We start from the raw sequence: 22,033 nt of genomic DNA, 5'->3' as shown, positions 1-22,033 counted from the left end.
GTATTTCTTGTAAGGTGCAAAAGAGTAAATACAATTTGAAGATCGATAAATGTCTTTGTCCTGTGTGGTTTCTTAGACAGTCAAGAAACAACACATTCAGATACGTTTTATTAAATTAGATATCTATATAGAAAACATGTTACCCCAATAAATTGGCTGTTTAGTAGCACTAGACAATAAATCCACAAAATGATCGTTATTTATAGACATTCTAAAATAGACCTTTCTTGATATGTTAACATTCTGTAGTCATTTACAATTAAAAAAAAAAAAAGGCCTGTAACAAATCCACAATTGTTCAGCGAGGCAGGTTGAGGAAATGAACAGAAATTAACTTGGTTCCTTTGCTTCAATGGAAGTGAAAGAATCATGTGAAACTATATATAAATCGCCACAGACATTTAAATCAGGTCTATAAGTGAATCAACACAATGATATTATTGAAGGTCAGTTCATCTACTAACATTTTCCCACAATTGTGACATTGTTGCATACTGGGTCATTCATAATACAACAAATACTGACATGTTCCAATACTCTACTGCCCTTCAACTATCATTTCAAATTCAGCATCCTAGAGGAATATGGAGATAATGACAATTAGCTGGCTAACTAATTGTATACTTTGAAATCCACCCAGGGGAGTTTAAAAGATGAGAAAAGGCAGTATTAAGCAGAGGGTTCAACAGTCAACCGTGCCCAAACATCCTGAATCTCAGGTTAGTGGTGAAACAGAACTTAAACATAGATTGCCTCTCCCTGCTCAAATTTGATTAAAATGTTTTCTCAGTGGCTTTGAGCACAGTGAGGGAAGAAAGATTATTGGTGAAGCGTGTGAGTGTGTCTACTGGCTTGCGTGAGGAGAGAGTGTGTGTGTGTGTTCTGTCAGGAGGAAGAAGGTGTGTGTGTGTGTGTTCTGTCAGGTGGAGGAAGGTGTGTGTGTGTGTTCTGTCAGGTGGAGGAAGGTGTGTGTGTGTGTTCTGTCAGGTGGAGGAAGGTGTGTGTGTGTGTTCTGTCAGGTGGAGGAAGGTGTGTGTGTGTGTTCTGTCAGGTGGAGGAAGGTGTGTGTGTGTGTTCTGTCAGGTGGAGGAAGGTGTGTGTGTGTGTTCTGTCAGGTGGAGGAAGGTGTGTGTGTGTGTTCTGTCAGGTGGAGGAAGGTGTGTGTGTGTGTTCTGTCAGGTGGAGGAAGGTGTGTGTGTGTGTTCTGTCAGGTGGAAGAAGGTGTGTGTGTGTTCTGTCAGGTGGAAGAAGGTGTGTGTGTGTTCTGTCAGGAGGAAGAAGGTGTGTGTTCTGTCAGGAGGAAGAAGGTGTGTGTTCTGTCAGGAGGAAGAAGGTGTGTGTTCTGTCAGGAGGAAGAAGGTGTGTGTTCTGTCAGGAGGAAGAAGGTGTGTGTTCTGTCAGGAGGAAGAAGGTGTGTGTGTTCCGTCAGGAGGAAGAGATGCTCCTCTGCAGCAGTAGTGAGTGACAGATGTCACAGACTCGTACAGGTCTGGGGTAGGAGGGCAGGGCCAACTCATTAGTAGAACAACTGTTACAGTAGATATCTCCACAGTTCCTACAGTGGTGCTGCAGACAGACAGGGGAAAAAACAGACATTTAGTAGAACTGTATTTGTAACCCTTGTGGCAAATGACAGCATTTCTAAACCTTCCTTTACATCTGCCACAGACCAGAGTCCACAACTGAAGAGATGGATGGACAGAGCCTTACCTTTCTGCGAGCGATGGAGAACTCCTTCTGACACTGTTTACACTGTGTAGCCTCATCGTCTTTCAGCCAGGCTTGGCCCTGACGGACACAGACGGACAACAATGCTCAATCACAAATGATTACAGAAATGAGTGTGTGTCTGTGCTGTGAAGGTGGGGGTCAGGTACAAGGAGAAGTCTATGACCAGCGGTGAGCCCCTATGTCTCGTCTGTTCTTCACTAGTAAACTCTGTAGAGACTTGGTGTAACGGTGGGCTAGGGGAAGTGTTAATGTAGGAACACCTTACCTTCAGGGCTTTGTTGACCTCTTTGAAGTCCTCCATCTTCAGTTTAGACCTACGAGAGAGATGAGTCACACAAAGATGGAACACAGGAAGGGAGATGTAAATAGGCCCATCTCCTGTAAGGCCGTCTAGTACAGTACTCACTGGCCGAGGTGTAGGCCCATCTCCTGTAAGGCCGTCTAGTACAGTACTCACTGGCTGAGGTGTAGGCCCATCTCCTGTAAGGCCGTCTAGTACAGTACTCACTGGCCGAGGTGTAGGCCCATCTCCTGTAAGGCCGTCTAGTACAGTACTCACTGGCCGAGGTGTAGGGCCATCTCCTGTAAGGCCGTCTAGTACAGTACTCACTGGCTGAGGTGTAGGCCCATCTCCTGTAAGGCCGTCTAGTACAGTACTCACTGGCTGAGGTGTAGGCCCATCTCCTGTAAGGCCGTCAGTACAGTACTCACTGGCTGAGGTGTAGGCCCATCTCCTGTAAGGCCGTCTAGTACAGTACTCACTGGCTGAGGTGTAGGCCCATCTCCTGTAAGGACGTCTAGTACAGTACTCACTGGCTGAGGTGTAGGCCCATCTCCTGTAAGGCCGTCTAGTACAGTACTCACTGGCTGAGGTGTAGGGCCATCTCCTGTAAGGCCGTCTAGTACAGTACTCACTGGCTGAGGTGTAGGCCCATCTCCTGTAAGGCCGTCTAGTACAGTACTCACTGGCTGAGGTGTAGGCCCATCTCCTGTAAGGCCGTCTAGTACAGTACTCACTGGCTGAGGTGTAGGCCCATCTCCTGTAAGGCCGTCTAGTACAGTACTCACTGGCTGAGGTGTAGGCCCATCTCCTGTAAGGCCGTCTAGTACAGTACTCACTGGCTGAGGTGTAGGCCCATCTCCTGTAAGGCCGTCTAGTACAGTACTCACTGGCTGAGGTGTAGGCCCATCTCCTGTAAGGCCGTCTAGTACAGTACTCACTGGCCGAGGTGTAGGCCCATCTCCTGTAAGGCCGTCTAGTACAGTACTCACTGGCCGAGGTGTAGGCCCATATCCTGTAAGGCCGTCTAGTACAGTACTCACTGGCCGAGGTGTAGGCCCATCTCCTGTAAGGCCGTCTAGTACAGTACTCACTGGCTGAGGTGTAGGCCCATCTCCTGTAAGGCCGTCTAGTACAGTACTCACTGGCCGAGGTGTAGGGCCATCTCCTGTAAGGCCGTCTAGTACAGTACTCACTGGCCGAGGTGTAGGGCCATCTCCTGTAAGGCCGTCTAGTACAGTACTCACTGGCCGAGGTGTGCCGTCTAGTACAGTACTCACTGGCCGAGGTGTAGGCCCATCTCCTGTAAGGCCGTCTAGTACAGTACTCACTGGCTGAGGTGTAGGCCCATCTCCTGTAAGGCCGTCTAGTACAGTACTCACTGGCCGAGGTGTAGGCCCATCTCCTGTAAGGCCGTCTAGTACAGTACTCACTGGCCGAGGTGTAGGCCCATCTCCTGTAAGGCCATCAGTACAGTACTCACTGGCTGAGGTGTAGGCCCATCTCCTGTAAGGCCGTCTAGTACAGTACTCACTGGCCGAGGTGTAGGGCCATCTCCTGTAAGGCCGTCTAGTACAGTACTCACTGGCCGAGGTGTAGGCCCATCTCCTGTAAGGCCGTCTAGTACAGTACTCACTGGCCGAGGTGTAGGCCCATCTCCTGTAAGGCCGTCTAGTACAGTACTCACTGGCCGAGGTGTAGGCCCATCTCCTGTAAGACCGTCTAGTACAGTACTCACTGGCCGAGGTGTAGGGCCATCTCCTGTAAGGCCGTCTAGTACAGTACTCACTGGCCGAGGTGTAGGCCCATCTCCTGTAAGACCGTTTAGTACAGTACTCACTGGCTGAGGTGTAGGCCCATCTCCTGTAAGACCGTCTAGTACAGTACTCACTGGCCGAGGTGTAGGCCCATCTCCTGTAAGGCCGTCTAGTACAGTACTCACTGGCCGAGGTGTAGGGCCATCTCCTGTAAGGCCGTCTAGTACAGTACTCACTGGCTGAGGTGTAGGGCCATCTCCTGTAAGGCCGTCTAGTACAGTACTCACTGGCCGAGGTGTAGGCCCATCTCCTGTAAGGCCGTCTAGTACAGTACTCACTGGCTGAGGTGTAGGGCCATCTCCTGTAAGGCCGTCTAGTACAGTACTCACTGGCCGAGGTGTAGGCCCATCTCCTGTAAGGCCGTCTAGTACAGTACTCACTGGCTGAGGTGTAGGCCCATCTCCTGTAAGGCCGTCTCCTGCTCCTGACAGGTCTGCTGGAGCTGCTGCTTCTCCTGACGAACATCCTGCAGCTCCTAGAAACCCACACAAACCAGCTCAGGAGAAACACAGGAGCTAGACTTCTCTTTTCTCTGTGTGTGTGTGTGTGTGACGCTGACCGTGTGTAGCCCCTGTATCTGCTGTAGTTGGGTGCGTAGCTCAGTGCTGTTGTCCTGTTCTCTCTGTAGAGCTCTCTGAATGGCCTGTCTCTGCTCCTTCTCACTGCACAGATCACTCTCCAGACCCAGCCTAGGAAGACAGGGGAGTGGGTCACAACGTGTGTGTGTGTGTGTGTGTGTATCCTCGTGCTTACATACCTCAGTGTGTCCAGGTCAGACAGTTGTTTCTGTAGGGAGTCTACCCTGCCCTCCAGCTCTGTTCTCATGTCCTTGTCCATCTGGTCACTTTGTCTGCGATCACGTTCAGAGTTCTGCAGTCTGAAAATACATGGGCTACAATTAGCATTCAATCATGTTAAAACAAAGAAACCATCATGGAAACCCCCCTGTACCACACACCTCTGCTCCATCTCCTTAATGGTGGTCTTCATCTGGTTTATCTTCTCCTCCAGTTGTCCCTCCTCCTCCTGCTTCCTCTGGGCCTCACGCTCACAGTCCTGCACACACATTCTGTCAAGAGGTGTGTTCTCACGAGGGTGTTGCTGCGGAAGTGAGAGAGTGTGTGTGTGTTTCCGCGTGTGTTACCTGTGTCTTATGGAACATCTGCAGGTTGAGGGTTTTGACCTGGTCTAGTTGTTGTCGGAGAGCTTGCAGTGTGTCCTGTTTCTCATGTGTGTCTTTCTCCAGCAGCCTCATGGCCATCTCCATCTCCTGCTTTAGTCCTACCTGCAGCTCCAGCTCCCTCTCCAACTCCTTCACACAGGAATAAAAAGGTACAGGAACACACACACCTATTGTAGAGGCAGTTAGCTAGGATCTCTTAAAGAAATGTAGAGCTAGTTGTTCATGTTGCTGTTACACACACACACACACACACACACACACACACACACACACACACACACACACCTGTCTGATGCGTTTCTCCTCCTGGTACTGTTTCCAGACCACGCTGTACATCTCATCCAGGCCCTGCCGTGTCTGTCTGTATGTCTCCAGCTCTACTGCACTGTCCTCCAGGGTCGCCTAGGAAATCACACAGGACGTGAAATGCCAGCTCTTCATGTTGTCTGAGTTAGATTCAAGTTACAGACTAAAAACAGTGAGTCCTGACCTCCTCTTTCTTCTGGCTGCTCTGGACGATGGTCTCATTCTCATGTCTCAGGGTTTCCTGTTCCTCCCGTAAAGAGTTAATTCTGTCTGTCGCTGCCGTCAACTGTAGGGTTATAACACATCAACAAGCACTATGTAGGGTTATAACACATCAATACGCACTATGTAGGTTTATAACACATCAATACGCACTATGTAGGGTTATAACACATCAATCAGCACTATGTAGGGTTATTTTCTCCCATTAATCTCATTGTCTGAAAGTGTTAAAATACACTGAAAACACCTAAATAAATCTATACAGCTCAAAACTACCATGCGATTTAAAAACAAGTTGACACGGAGGTTAAAGAAAGTCTGCTTTTCTCAATTAACCTAATTTTACTAACCATTACTTTAGACAAAATCAAGACGTGAATATTCTTATGTTTTTTTTGTATGAAAAATCTTAAACTACAGTTCACACTGATTAATCACAGCAAATCCTGCGATCAACTCGATTAATAAAAAATTAAAACATTGACAGCCCTAGTTAACACGCCCATAAGGACCGCGGCGGGGTTAACACGCCCATAAGGACCGCGGCGGGGTTAACACGCCCATAAGGACCGCGGCGGGGTTAACACGCCCATAAGGACCGCGGCGGGGTTAACACGCCCATAAGGACCGCGGCGGGGTTAACACGCCCATAAGGACCGCGGCGGGGTTAACACGCCCATAAGGACCGCGGCGGGGTTAACACGCCCATAAGGACCGCGGCGGGGTTAACACGCCCATAAGGACCGCGGCGGGGTTAACACGCCCATAAGGACCGCGGCGGGGTTAACACGCCCATAAGGACCGCGGCGGGGTTAACACGCCCATAAGGACCGCGGCGGGGTTAACACGCCCATAAGGACCGCGGCGGGGTTAACACGCCCATAAGGACCGCGGCGGGGTTAACACGCCCATAAGGACCGCGGCGGGGTTAACACGCCCATAAGGACCGCGGCGGGGTTAACACGCCCATAAGGACCGCGGCGGGGTTAACACGCCCATAAGGACCGCGGCGGGGTTAACACGCCCATAAGGACCGCGGCGGGGTTAACACGCCCATAAGGACCGCGGCGGGGTTAACACGCCCATAAGGACCGCGGCGGGGTTAACACGCCCATAAGGACCGCGGCGGGGTTAACACGCCTATAAGGACCGTGGGGTTAACACATCTATAAGGACCGTGGGGTTAACACATCTACAAGGACCGTGGGGTTAACACATCTACAAGGACCGTGGGGTTAACACATCTACAAGGACCGTGGGGTTAACACATCTACAAGGACCGTGGGGTTAACACATCTACAAGGACCGTGGGGTTAACACATCTACAAGGACCGTGGGGTTAACACATCTATAAGGACCGTGGGGTTAACACGCCCATAAGGACCGTGGGGTTAACACATCTATAAGGACCGTGGGGTTAACACATCTGTAAGGACCGTGGGGTTAACACATCTATAAGGACCGTGGGGTTAACACGCCCATAAGGACCGTGGGGTTAACACATCTATAAGGACCGTGGGGTTAACACATCTATAAGGACCGTGGGGTTAACACATCTATAAGGACCGTGGGGTTAACACGCCCATAAGGACCGCGGGGTTAACACGCCCATAAGGACCGTGGGGTTAACACATCTATAAGGACCGTGGGGTTAACACATCTACAAGGACCGTGGGGTTAACACATCTACAAGGACCGTGGGGTTAACACGCCCATAAGGACCGTGGGGTTAACACATCTACAAGGACCGTGGGGTTAACACATCTACAAGGACCGTGGGGTTAACACATCTACAAGGACCGTGGGGTTAACACATCTACAAGGACCGTGGGGTTAACACATCTGTAAGGACCGTGGGGTTAACACGCCCATAAGGACCGTGGGGTTAACACGCCCATAAGGACCGTGGGGTTAACACGCCCATAAGGACCGTGGGGTTAACACGCCCATAAGGACCGTGGGGTTAACACATCCATAAGGACCGTGGGGTTAACACATCCATAAGGACCGTGGGGTTAACACATCTATAAGGACCGTGGGGTTAACACATCTATAAGGACCGTGGGGTTAACACGCCCATAAGGACCGTGGGGTTAACACATCTATAAGGACCGTGGGGTTAACACGCCCATAAGGACCGCGGGGTTAACACATCTATAAGGACCGCGGGGTTAACACATCCATAAGGACCGTGGGGTTAACACATCTATAAGGACCGTGGGGTTAACACATCTATAAGGACCGTAGGGTTAACACATCCATAAGGACCGTGGGGTTAACACATCTATAAGGACCGTGGGGTTAACACATCTATAAGGACCGTGGGGTTAACACATCCATAAGGACCGCGGGGTTAACACATCCATAAGGACCGCGGGGTTAACACATCTATAAGGACCGTGGGGTTAACATCTATAAGGACCGTGGGATTAACACATCTATAAGGACCGTGGGGTTAACACATCTGTAAGGACCGTGGGGTTAACATCTATAAGGACCGTGGGGTTAACACATCTATAAGGACCGTGGGGTTAACACATCTATAAGGACCGTAGGGTTAACACATCTATAAGGACCGTAGGGTTAACACATCTGTAAGGACCGTAGGGTTAACACATCTGTAAGGACCGTAGGGTTAACACATATAAGGACCGTAGGGTTAACACATATAAGGACCGTGAGGTTAACATCTATAAGGACCGTGGGGTTAACATCTATAAGGACCGTGGGGTTAACATCTATAAGGACCGTGGGGTTAACATCTATAAGGACCGTGGGGTTAACATCTATAAGGACCGTGGGGTTAACATATATAAGGACCGTGGGGTTAACATCTATAAGGACCGTGGGGTTAACATCTATAAGGACCGTGGGGTTAACATCTATAAGGACCGTGGGGTTAACATCTATAAGGACCGTGGGGTTAACATCTATAAGGACCATGGGGTTAACATCTATAAGGACCGTGGGGTTAACATCTATAAGGACCGTGGGGTTAACATCTATAAGGACCGTGGGGTTAACATCTATAAGGACCGTGGGGTTAACATCTATAAGGAGCGTGGGGTTAACATCTATAAGGAGCGTGGGGTTAACATCTATAAGGAGCGTGGGGTTAACATCTATAAGGAGCGTGGGGTTAACATCTATAAAGACCGTGGGGTTAACATCTATAAAGACCGTGGGGTTAACACATCCATAAGGACCGTGGGGTTAACACATCTGTAAGGACTATATGGTTATAAACATCCATAATCAATACATATAGTTATAGAACACATCCATAACAACTACATAGGGTTATATAATACATCCACAAGCATTATGTAGGGTTATGACTACAGATGTGCATCTCTACCTTTCAAGACGATTCCATGTATCTAGATACATGGGCTCCGATACGTTTTAGTTTGAAACGATTCTGTGCGATTCGTTTTAATTAGACGAACGAATTGATGCGATTCGGTGTGATACGATTTGAAGCACTAACATTTGTTACATAAACACATCCATTTTCTAAATGAAAATCTGCTGCTGATGGAACTCATGAGCTGACTTCTGTCTGTCTGAATGATGTATACTGCAAAAATATAAAACGCAACATGTAAAGTGTTGGTCTCATGTTTCATGAGCTGTCTCAGCCTCCAGTATTTATGCTGTGTTGGGGCTAGGGTCAGTCTGTTATATCTGGAGTATTTCTCCTGTCTTATCCGGTGTCTGTGTGAATTTAAGTATGCTCCCTCTAATTCTCGCTCTCTCAGGGGACCTGAGCCCTAGGGTAGGCCCCTGAGACCAGACTACCTGGTCTCAGGGGACCTGGTCATGCTGCTGCTCCAGTTTCAACTGCTCTGCCTGCGGCTATGGAACCCTGACCTGGTCACCGGATGTGCTACCTGTCCCAGACCTGCTGTTTTCTACCCTCTCTCTCTACCGCACCTGCTGTCTCTAACGCTGAATGATTGGCTATGAAAAGCTGTTGAGGGAATTAAATAATTCCTCTAATGTACTCATTAATTAAATTCAATCTGTCTATTTATAAGAATTTGTAAGATACTTATTAACATAGACAGGATACATTCTTATTAAAATTAGATAATAGTATTTATTCTCGGAGCAAGCTACCATTTGACCATAAACAACAGGTTTATATACAAGATATGACGTCATAGGTTACAGAATAAATCTCCTCGTCCTGACAAATAGAAAACAGGTTCAAAAGTTAATTCCAACTTCCCAGCGCACACATGACACACAATATAATCTATTCTCCTGAAGGCTCACTATAATGTATTACCACTTTATCAGACAACTCAAGATAATGGAAGACCTAAAAAGTTACCCACAGCCTTATCTAAACATCTCAGGGCTAAGTTGGGTCAGTTCAACCATAGTTTAACGACCCTTTCTGTTTACTTTATAACCCACAGCACAAATCTCTTTTCACCAGGCGTGCAGAGTTCAATTAGTTGTAGCTTTATCTAAATCTAGAAATTGTTTTATTTATTTTTAACAAAATTCCTAACAAAAGCCAACTGACATTTACTCCTGAGGTGCTGACCTGAAGCACCCTCTACAACCACTGATTATTATGACCCTGCTGGTCATCTATGAACATTTGAACATCTTGGCCATGTTCTGTTATAATCTCCACCCGGCACAGCCAGAATAGGACTGGCCACCCCTCAGAGCCTGGCTCCTCTCTAGGTTTCTTCCTAGGTTCTGGCCTTTCTAGGGAGTTTTTCCTAGCCACCGTGCTTCTACATCTGCATTGCTTGCTGTTTGGGGTTTTAGGCTGGGTTTCTGTATTGCACTTTGTGACATCGGCTGATGTAAGAAGGGCTTTATAAATACATTCGATTGATTGATTGATGAAATAAAAGACCCAGAAATGTTCCATATGCACAGAAAGCTTATTTATCTCAAAAGTTGTGCACAAATTTGTTTACATCCCTGTTAGTGTGCATTTCTCCTTTGCCAAGATAATCCATCCACCTGACAGGGGTGGCATATCAAGAAGCTGATTAAACAGCATGATCATTACACAGGTGCACCTTGTGCTGGGGACAAAAGGCCACTAAAATGTGCAGTTTTGTCACACAACACCACAAGTTGAGGGAGTGTGCAATCGGCATGCTGACTGCAGGAATGTCCACCAGAGATGTTGCTAAATAGTTTAACGTTAATTTCCCTATCATCTTTTGTTTTAGAGAATTTGGCAGTACGTCCAACCGGCCTCACAACCACAGACCACGTGTAACCATGCCAGCCCAAGACCTCCACATCTGGCTTCTTCAACTGTGGGACCAGACACCCAGACAGCTGATGAAACTGTGGGTTTGCAAAACCAAAGTATTTCTACACAAACTGTCAGAAACCATCTCAGGGAAGCTCATCTGCATGCCTGTCGTCCTCACCAGGGTCTTGACCTGACTGCAGTTCAGCGTTGTAACCGACTTCAGTGGGCAAATGCTCACTTTCCATGGCCACTGACACGCTGGAGAAGTGCGCTCTTCACAGATGAATCCCGGTTTCAACTGTACCGGGCAGATGGCAGACAGCGTGTATGGCGTGGTGTGGGCGAGCGGTTTGCTGATGTCAAGCTTGTGTTCCATGGTAGCGGTGGGGTTATGATATGGGCAGGCATTTTTTATTTATTTAAATTGAACCTTTATTTAACTAGGCAAGTCAGTTAAGAACAAATTCTTATTTACAATGACGGCCTACCCCGGCCACACCCGGACGACGCTGGACCAATTGTGCGCCGCCCTATGGGACTCCCAAACACGGCCGGATGTGATGCAGCCTGGATTCAAACCAGGGACTGCAGTGACACCTCCTGCACTGAGATGCAGTGCCTTAGACCGCTGCGCCACTTGGGAGCCCATTGCATAACCTATGGACAACGAACACAATTGTATTTTATTGATGGCAATTTGAATTCAAAGAGTTACCGTGACGAGATCCTGAGGCCCATTGTCGTGCCATTCATCTGCCGCCATCACCTAATTTTTCAGCATGATAACGCTTGGCCCCATGTCGCAATAATACACAATTCCTGGAAAGTGAAAATGTCCCAATTCATCCATGGCCTGCATACTCACCAGACAGGTCACCCATTGAGCATGTGTGGGATGCTCTGGATCGATGTGTACGACTGCGTGTTCCAGTTCCCTCCAATATCCAGCAACTTCGCACAGCCATTGAAGAGGAGTGGGACAACATTCCTCAGGCCACAATCAACAGCCTGATCAACTCTGATAAGAAGATGTGTCACGCTTCATGAGGCAAATGGTGGTCCCACCAGATAGACTGGTTTTCTGATCCACGCCCCTACTTAAATACAAAAAGCTATCTGTGACCAACAGATGCATATCTGTATTCCCAGTCATGTGAAATCCATAGATTAGGGCCCAATTCATTTATTTCAATCGACTGATTTCCTTATATGAATTGTAACTCAGTGAAATCTTTTAAATTGTTGCATGTTGGGTTTATATATTTTTGTTTAGTGTATATGTCTTTGGTGTATATAGCACAAATGTGGATTTCCTCCTGTCTTATAATCGAATGGTTTGACTGTTTGGAAGTCATGACACCTCAGTGAGCTTCTCTTCTTCTCCTGCTTTGACCTTGCAGCGCGGTAGCGATTGATGTCCACGTTATGAAATGATTAACTCTGTGTATATACAAATGACCATATATAATGTTGAAGACTCCTGCCAACTAATATCAATACATATTTAGTTTTATATACATATTTATTATTTTTTTCAACTTATTTTAGTAAATACTTTAACACCTTTTCTTTCTTAAAACGGTATTGTTGGTTAAGGACTTGTAAGTAAGCACTTCACTGTAACCTGTTCTATTCGGCGCATGTGACAAATAAAATGTGATTTGAAACATTGAATTTGGCCTTACTGCAATCAGCCCATAGAAACACATTGAATAACAGCTTCATACATGGTTAAACAGATGTTTTTTTTACTATCTAAAGGAAGTCGTTCTGAAGTGTCTGAGTTTTGCTCCGTTCATCTGTGTTTGTGAGACACTAACCATTCCACAGAGGGGTCATATGAGTGTGTAGCCCAAACTGTTCGGACGCTACAGACAGAAGTTGGCAGATCAGCTGTACCGACTTCAGGAGGAGTCATGTGATGATTGTGGGGGTCGTAAAGCAAAAGGGAGAACACCATCATGTTCGTGAGTCTCATGTTTCTTTGTAGCTCAAACCGTTCGCATGCTACAGACGTTTCTGTGAGAAGAACAGTTTTCAGGATTTCACAAACACCATTCTAGCTCTGCCACCTTTCACCTCAGATGCGGAAGGGCAACATCATCAGATGCGGAAGGGCAACATCAGATGCAGAAGGGCAACATCATCAGATGCGGAAGGGCAACATCATCAGATGCGGAAGGGCAACATCATCAGATGCGGAAGGGCAACATCATCAGATGCGGAAGGGCAACATCATCAGATGCGGAAGGGCAACATCATCAGATGCGGAAGGGCAACATCATCAGATGCGGAAGAGCAACATCATCAGATGCGGAAGGGCAACATCATCAGATGCGGAAGGGCAACATCATCAGATGCGGAAGAGCAACATCATCAGATGCGGAAGGGCAACATCATCAGATGCGGAAGGGCAACATCATCAGATGCGGAAGGGCAACATCATCAGATGCGGAAGGGCAACATCATCAGATGCGGAAGGGCAACATCGGCGGATGCGGAAGGGCAACATCATCAGATGCGGAAGAGCAACATCGGCGGATGCAGTGGAAAAACATATGTCTAGCTTAAACTGACGGATTTATGGGAATTTTGTATTATGCTAATTTGATTTCCTCAGGCATCGACTCTAGGAGGTTAATAAACACCACAAAGGATTAAAACACATAAGCTCCTCTGACCTCCTCAATGAGCTTGCTGTTGGTCTTCTCTATGGAGTCCATCTTGGCCTGTAGGTCAGAGACAGAGCAGCTCAGGTGTCTGTTCAGCTCCTCGATGTAGTGCTTCTGGTCCAATATGGCCGTCATCTTAGTATCACTGACAGAGGAGAGAAGGTGAGGTTACAGGAGAAGAGACAAAGTATAACAGAGAGAGAGAGAGGAGTGTGGTTTATCTTTGTATCACAGAAAGAAAGAGGAGGTTGTTAAAGGAAAAAACAAAGAGAAGAGTGTGTTTGGTGTGAAGGAGGAAAGATGGACACATAAATCAAATTGTATGTCACATGCGCTGAATACAACAGGTGTAGACTTTACAGTGAAATGCTTACTTACAAGTCCTTAACCTACAATGCAGTTAAGAAAATACACAAAAAAAAGTATGACATAAGAATAACAAATAATTAAAGAGCAGCAGTAAATAACAATAGCAGGGCTATATACAGGGGGTACTGGTACAGAGTCAATGTCAATGTCAATGTACGGGGGTACCGGTGTCGAGGTAATATGTACATTTAGGTAGAGTTATTAAAGTGACTATGCATAGATAATAACAGAGAGTTGCAGCAGCGTAGAAGAAGGGGGGGGGCAATGCAAATAGTTGTTCAGGAGTCTTACGGCTTGGGGGTAGAAGCTATTAGGATCCTTTTGGACCTAGACTTGGCGCTCCGGTACCGCTTACTGTGCAGTAGCAGAGAGAACAGTCTATGAATAGAGTGTCTGGAGTCTTTGTACTTACTCCTTAGTGGTCTCAGTGGTCATAGGGTCCTTCAGGTACAAGGAGAAGTCTATGACCCCCACCTGGGAGTCCAGGTCCTCTCCTTTGATACAGAGGTTAGCATCAATGACGTTTAGCCCCACCAGCATCCCTCCTATCACTGTCCCCTCCTCCTCCATCATCAACGCTCCTGGGTCATAGAACTCACTGTAGGAGGAAAAAGGGAGAGAGAGAGATTTAGTAAGTTAGATACAATAACTACTGTAAACGTGAATAGGACACATGTTTACCGGTGTTAAATGTTCATTACATACTTATTACACTGATTCAGTTCTAGCAACAGAGTCTTAAGCTGTACTCACACCAGGAGGTCCTTATGGTCCAGCAGGGCTTTCAGGTAGTCAGACAACTTCTTCTGCATCAGGGCCAGATGCAACCAGGCCCGAGCCCGACCCAACCCAGTCTTTAGCCCTGGCAGGTCTCTGGCACTGGTGGTAATATCAGTAGAATCAGGACACAGCTTCTGAACCAGCTCCAGAGGACCCCAGATAGACTTATTCTGATTGATGAATGACTTCTTCACTACAGAGAGAGAAGAAAGGTGAATGTTTAGGTAGTGTTCTTTAAATTCTTATGGCTGCAGGGGCAGTATTGAGTAGCTTGGATGAAAGGTGCACAGAGGTGCCCATAGTAAACTGCCTGCTCATTCCCAGTTGCTAATATATGCATATTATTACTCGTATTGGATAGAAAACACTCTTGACGTTTCTAAAACTGTTTGAATGATGTATGTGAGTATAACAGAACTCATATGGCAGGCAAAAACCTGAGAAAAAATCCAAACAGGAAGTGGGAATTCTGAGGCTGGTAGATTTTCAACACATCCCCTATTGAACACAGTGGGATATGGATGAGTTTGCACTTCCTACGGCTTCCACTAGATGTCAACAGTCTGTAGAACCTTGTCTGATGCCTCTACCGTGAGGTGGGGCCGAAGGAGACAGGAAATAGTCAGGTCTACCATGACCTGGCCATGCTCTGACTATTTTTTTTTTTTTCACCTTTATTTAACCAGGTAGGCAAGTTGAGAACACATTCTCATTTACAATTGCGACCTGGCCAAGATAAAGCAAAGCAGTTTGACACATACAACACATAGGTACACATGGAGTAAAACAAACATACAGTCAATAATACAGTGAAAAATAAGTCTATATACAATGTGAGCAAGTGAGGTGAGATAAGGGATGTGAAGGCAAACAAAATATATATATAAAAAAATATATAAAAAAGGCCATGGTGGCGAAATAAATACAATATAGCAAGTAAAAACACTGGAATGGTTGGTTTGCAGTGGAAGAATGTGCAAAGTAGAGATAGAAATAATGGGGTGCAAAGGAGCAAAATAAATAAATAAATACAGTAGGTAAAGAGGTAGTTGTTTGGGCTAAATTATAGATGGGCTATGTACAGGTGCAGTAATATATGAGCTGCTCTGGCAGCTGGTGTTTAAAGCTAGTGAGGGAGATAAGTGTTTCCAATTTCAGAGATTTTTGTAGTTCGTTACAGTCATTGGCAGCAGAGAACTGGAAGGAGAGGCGGCCAAAGGAAGAATTGGTTTTGGGGGTGACCAGAGAGATATACCTGCTGGATCGCGTGCTACAGGTGGGTGCTGCTATGGTGACCAGTGAGCTGAGATAAGGGGGGACTTTACCTAGCAGGGTCTTGTAGATGACCTGGAGCCAGTGGGTTTGGCGACGAGTATGAAGCGAGGGCCAGCCAACGAGAGCGTACAGGTCGCAGTGGTGGGTAGTATATGGGGCTTTGGTGACAAAACGGATGGCACTGTGATAGACTGCATCCAATTTATTGAGTAGGGTTTTGGAGGCTATTTTGTAAATGACATCACCGAAGTTGAGGATTGGTAGGATGGTCAGTTTTACAAGGGTATGTTTGGCAGCATGAGTGAAGGATGCTTTGTTGCGGAATAGGAAGCCAATTCTAGATTTAACTTTGGATTGGAGATGTTTGATGTGAGTCTGGAGGGAGAGTTTACAGTCTAACCAGACACCTAGGTATTCGTAGTTGTCCACATATTCTAGGTCAGAGCCGTCCAGAGTAGTGATGTTGGACAGGCGGGCAGGTGCAGGCAGCGATCGGTTGAAGAGCATGCATTTAGTTTTACTTGTATTTAAGAGCAATTGGAGGCCACGGAAGGAGAGTTGTATGGCATTGAAGCTCGCTTGGAGGGTTGTTAACACAGTGTCAAAAGAAGGGCCAGAAGTATACAGAATAGTGTCGTCTGCGTAGAGGTGGATCAGAGACTCACCAGCAGCAAGAGCGACATCATTGATGTATACAGAGAAGAGAGTTGGTCCAAGAATTGAACCCTGTGGCACCCCATAGAGACTGCCAGAGGCCCGGACAACAGACCCTCCGATTTGACACACTGAACTCGATCAGAGAAGTAGTTGGTGAACCAGGCGAGGCAATCATTAGAGAAACCAAGGCTGTCGAGTCTGCCGATGAGGATGTGGTGATTGACAGTCAAAAGCCTTGGCCAGGTCAATGAATATGGCTGCACAGTATTGTTTCTTATCGATGGCGGTTAAAATATCGTTTATGACCTTGAGCGTGGCTGAGGTGCACCCATGACCAGCTCTGAAACCAGATTGCATAGCGGAGAAGGTACGGTGGGATTCGAAATGGTCGGTAATCTGTTTGTTGACTTGGCTTTCGAAGACCTTAGAAAGGCAGGGTAGGGTAGATAGGTCTGTAGCTGTTTGGGTCAAGAGTGTCCCCCCCCTTTGAAGAGGGGGATGACCGCAGCTGCTTTCCAATCTTTGGGAATCACAGACTACACGAAAGAGAGGTTGAAAAGGCTAGTAACAATTTCAGCAGATAGTTTTAGAAAGAAAGGGTCCAGATTATCTAGCCCGGCTGATTTTTTAGGGGTCCAGATTTTGCAGCTCTTTCAGAACATCAGCTGACTGTATTTGGGAGAAAGAGAAATGGGGAAGGCTTGGGCGAGTAGCTGAGGGGAGGGCAGTGCTGTTGACCGGGGTAGGGGTAGCCAGGTGGAAAGCATGGCCAGCCGTAGAAAAATGCTTATTGAATTCTCAATTATAGTGGATTTGTTGGTGGTGACAGTGTTTCCTATCTTCAGTGCAGTTGGAATCTGGGAGGAGGTGTTCTTATTCTCCATGGACTTTACAGTGTCCCAGAACTTTTTTGAGTTTGTGTTGCAGGAAGCAAATTTCTGCTTGAAAAAGTTAGCCTTGGCTTTTCTAACTGCCTGTGTATATTGGTTTCTAGCTTCCCTGAAAAGTTACATATCACGGGGGCTGTTCGATGCTAATGCAGAACGCCATAGGATGTTTTTGTGTTGGTTAAGGGCAGTCAGGTCTGGAGAGAACCAAGGGCTATATCTGTTCCTGGTTCTAAATTTCTTGAATGGGGCATGCTTATTTAAGATGGTGAGGAAGGCATTTAAAAAAAATAACCAGACATCCTCTACTGACGGGATGAGATCAATATCCTTCCAGGATACCCCGGCCAGGTCGATTAGAAAGGCCTGCTCGCTGAAGTGTTTCAGGGAGCGTTTGACAGTGATGAGTGGAGGTCGTTTGACCGCTGACCCATTACGGATGCAGGCAATGAGGCAGTGATCGCTGAGATCTTGGTTGAAAACAGCAGAGGTGTATTTGGAGGGCAAGTTGGTTAGGATGATATCTATGAGGGTACCCGTGTTTACGGATTTGGGGTGGTACCTGGTAGGTTCATTGATAATTTGTGTGAGATTGAGGGCATCAAGCTTAGATTGTAGGATGGCTGGGGTGTTAAGCATGTTCCAATTTAGGTCGCCTAGCAGCACGAGCTCTGAAGATAGATGGGGGGCAATCAGTTCACATATGGTGTCCAGAGCACAGCTGGGGGCAGAGGGTGGTCTATAGCAGGCGGCAACGGTGAGAGACTTGTTTTTAGAGAGGTGGATTTTTAAAAGTAGAAGTTCAAATTGTTTGGGAACAGACCTGGATAGTTAAACAGAACTCTGCAGGCTATCTTTGCAGTAGATTGCAACACCGCCCCCTTTGGCCGTTCTATCTTGTCTGAAAATCTTGTAGTTAGGGATGAAAATGTCAGAATTTTTAGTGGTCTTCCTAAGCCAGGATTCAGACACGGCTAAAACATCCGGGTTGGCAGAGTGTGCTAAAGCAGTGAACAAAACAAACTTAGGGAGGAGGCTTCTAATGTTAACATGCATGAAACCAAGGCCATTACGGTTACAGAAGTCATCAAAAGAGAGCGCCTGGGGAATAGGAGTGGAGCTAGGTACTGCAGGGCCTGGGTTCACCTCTACATCACCAGAGGAACAGAGGAGGAGTAGGATAAGGGTACGGCTAAAAGCTATGAGAATTGGTCGTCTAGAACGTCTAGAACAGAGAGTAAAAGGAAGTTTCTGGGGGCTATAAAATAGCTTCAAAGAATAATGTACAGACAAAGGTATGGTAGAATGTGAATATAGTGGAGGTAAACCTAGGTATTGAGTGATGATGAGAGAGATATTGTCTCTAGAAACATAATTGAAACCAGGTGATGTCATCCTGTGTGTGGGTGGTGGAACTGAAAGGTTGGATAAGGTATAATGAGCAGGGTTAGAGGCTCTACAGTGAAATAAGCCAATAAACACTAACCAGAACAGCAATGGACAAGGCATATTTACATTAAGGAGAGGCATGCTTAATCGAGTGATCATAAGGGTCCAGTGAGTAGAGGTTGGTTGGGGTCACGGCGATTCAGACAGCTGACCGGGTAGCTGGATATCGGTAGCAAGATAGCATAGGATGGAGGCCTATTTTTAGTCACCTCGTGCGTTGCCGTCTGTAGATTAGTGGGGTTCCGTGTGGTAGAGGGGATCAATCCAATTGGCAAAATAGATATAGTTATAGTGACCCAAGAAAAATTGTCCGATATACTTATTCAGATAGCAGCCGATAAGACAGCTAACGATTAGCGGGCCCCAGATGAGCGTTCAGGTAACGTTGTGACGGAGGTGCCAGTTGGATAACTCCCTCGGGCAGATAACGTCGGTAGTCAGTCGTGAAGGCCCGGTGGGGCTCCGCATTTGTAGTAAAACGGGTCCGGATAGGTGATTGTAGCCCAGGAATGGCTGATGGAACTCTTCAGCTGGCTAGCTCCGGAATAATTTAAGTTTGCTCTGGGATCGACATAAGTCAATAGACACACGGTTTGCAGCTAGCTAGCTGCGAAATCAAGGTGTAAATGTCCAGAGCTTGCGGTTTAAATCCGGGGATATTGAGAAAAATAGGTCCGGTATGTTCTGGTCTGAGTCGCGTTGTACAAAAGTGCCGATAGATTATCGAGCTAAAGGAATAGCTGATGACCACAAAACGTGGTTAGCTGAAATACTAACGTTAGCCAGTAAACCGGTTAGCTTCTGGTTAGCTTCTGGCTAGCTTCTGGCTAGCTTCTGGCTAGCTTCTGGTTAGCTTCTGGTTAGCTTCTGGTTAGCTTCTGGCTAGCTTCTATTGTGGATTTTCAGATTTGAGGTAAATAATACTTTTTTTGTAATTGGTGAGGCGGGTTGCAGGGAAGCTTTTTGTAGTTGAGTTCTTGGATAATAAAATATATAAAAGATATGCGAAGGTGTAAATATATATATATATACAGGACACGACAATACGAGGACAAAATTACGTCTGACTGCTATGCCATCTTGGATGATTGTGCATTGTGCGTTCACATGAGAGGGAGCTCTGTTCCATCGCATATCTGAAGTCAATGTAATTCTCCGATTGGAACGTTACTGAAGATTTATGTTAAAAACATTCTAAAGATTGATTCAATACATCGTTTGACATATTTCTACTGACTGTTACGGAACCTTTTGACATTTCGTCAGCTTTTAGTGAACGCGCCTTCTGACTTTGGATTTGTATACCAAACAGGCTAACAAAAATAGCTATTTGGACATAAATGATGGACATTACCGAACAAAACGAACATTTCTTGTGGAAGTGGGAGTCCTGGGAGTGCATTCCGACAAAGATCATCAAAGGTAAGTTAAGATTTATAATGCTTTTTATGAGTTTTGTTGACTGCACAATTTGGGCGCGTAACTGTATGGCTTGCTTTTGTGGCTGAACGCTGTTCTCAGATGATTGAATATTGTGCTTTTGCCGTAAATCTTTTTGAAATCTGACACAGCGATTGCATTAAGAACAAGTGTATCTTTAATTCTATGTAAAACATGTATCTTTCATCAAAGTTTATGATGAGTATTTATGTTATTTGACGTGGCTCTCTGCAATTTCTACGGATATTTTGGAGGCATTTCTGAACATGGCACCAATGTAAACTGAGGTTTTTGGATATAAATATGAGCTTTATCGAACAAAACATATATGTATTGTGTAACATGAAGTCCTATGAGTGTCATCTGATGAAGATCATCAAAGGTTAGTGATTCATTTTATCTCTATTTCTGCTTTTTGTGACTCCTGTCACAAATGTTTTTCTGTGATTTTGCCGTGACCTAACATAATCGTTTGTGGTGCTTTCGCTGTAAGGCCTATTTGAAATCGGACACTTGGTGGGATTAACAACAAGATTACCTTTAAAATGGTATAAGACACATGTATGTTTGAGGAATTTTAATTATGAGATTTCTGCTGTTTGAATTAGGCGCCCTGCACTTTCACTGGCTGTTGTCATATCGATCCCGTTACCGGGATTGCAGCCATAAGAAGTTTTAAGCAATGGCTTTTTTCTGGCCACTCTTCCGTAAAGCCATAAGAAGTTTTAAAGGGCGAAAACAACTAAGTCTCCAACTTGGTTGTGCAGGCTTTCACTCCAGCCCCGCAGTAGCACACCTGATTCAGCTAATCAAGACCCTGACAAAAGTCTGAAACGCACCTAGTAGCGCTCCAGACTGAGGGTTGTCCGGTCACCCCTGTTCTAGAGCAAGTCTCACCTTTCAGTCCGTGTTTGAGGCACTGCTCCAGAACCACAAAGAACTGCTGCAGAGGAGGGTAGTCAGAGTCCAGGGTTCTGCCCAGACTCAGAGAAGACTGGATCAGGCCCTTAATACTCAGCTTCATCATACTGAACAGGTTGGAGCGCTCTACAGCCATATGGTCCTTCACTGCTACAAATAGAGTGGGAGACAAAGAAAGAGAAATTAAGAGAGAACGACAGGAGAGAAAGAGAAGAAAGGAGGAGTTTCCGGTGCAAAAGTAATTTAAAAAAGCACATTAAGAAATGACCACGGACAAATATAGACTGTTAGAATACAGTCGTCTATATTTATGATGTTGGAACATGCCATTCTGATGTATTGTGTTTACAGCTAATGACGGTTGAGATACAGAAGAGGGAAGTCACTAGTTCAGCACTAAACTACCTACTAAGTTTATATACCTCCACAATAATCTTGTTACGTACCTGGTAGGTATTGGTTAGCGTTGGTGTCATTCTCGGTAGAGTTTTGTTTAGTCGGACACTTCGGAGAGCTCGCCGCAGATCCCGAAGATGTGGCGTTTCTCAAAGCTGCACCGTAGCTGACCCCACTGCTGATCGTCTCGGTTGCCTTCCGTGCCAGCGACAGGATCGGTGTTGACCAGTTGCTCTCGGTCGCCGGTTTGTCTTTTGAAATCTCTTCATCGCTGCTAACGCCAACAGGGTGGCTGTCTGGAAGAACTTCCAAAACTTTGGGGTCCTCTTCTTTGGCGTCGCTTTCCTCAGCAGCTGTGTTTGTTTCACTTACCCCGTCGGCCATTTTTTCATAATGGAACACGTGACACAAG

General features: G+C 46.2%; 1 protein-coding gene across 2 annotated transcripts; it reads right to left on the bottom strand.

Moving 5' to 3' along the window:
- Positions 1–93: 93 nt before the first annotated feature.
- Positions 94–22,026, bottom strand: LOC129827398 (RUN and FYVE domain-containing protein 1-like). Of its 2 annotated transcripts, none has more exons than XM_055888195.1 (15): positions 21,672–22,026; positions 21,202–21,375; positions 14,570–14,789; positions 14,229–14,414; positions 13,457–13,592; positions 5,502–5,603; positions 5,297–5,413; positions 4,973–5,140; positions 4,787–4,884; positions 4,586–4,705; positions 4,388–4,517; positions 4,209–4,303; positions 1,997–2,045; positions 1,711–1,788; positions 94–1,566 (listed from the first exon to the last, which is right to left on the bottom strand). In XM_055888195.1, exons 1-15 carry the CDS (start codon positions 22,003–22,005, stop codon positions 1,426–1,428), a joined length of 2,148 nt encoding a protein of 715 aa, XP_055744170.1. In that variant the 5' UTR covers positions 22,006–22,026; the 3' UTR covers positions 94–1,425. The 2 variants fall into 2 exon arrangements, with proteins under 2 accessions (XP_055744170.1, XP_055744171.1); XM_055888196.1 differs by having other exon boundaries at positions 21,202–21,372.
- Between the last annotated feature and the right edge of the window lie 7 nt (positions 22,027–22,033).

This window comes from Salvelinus fontinalis, chromosome 29 (assembly GCF_029448725.1).
Source record: "Salvelinus fontinalis isolate EN_2023a chromosome 29, ASM2944872v1, whole genome shotgun sequence".
NCBI lineage: Eukaryota > Metazoa > Chordata > Actinopteri > Salmoniformes > Salmonidae > Salvelinus > Salvelinus fontinalis.
This window is presented reverse-complemented; position numbering and strand designations above follow the sequence as displayed.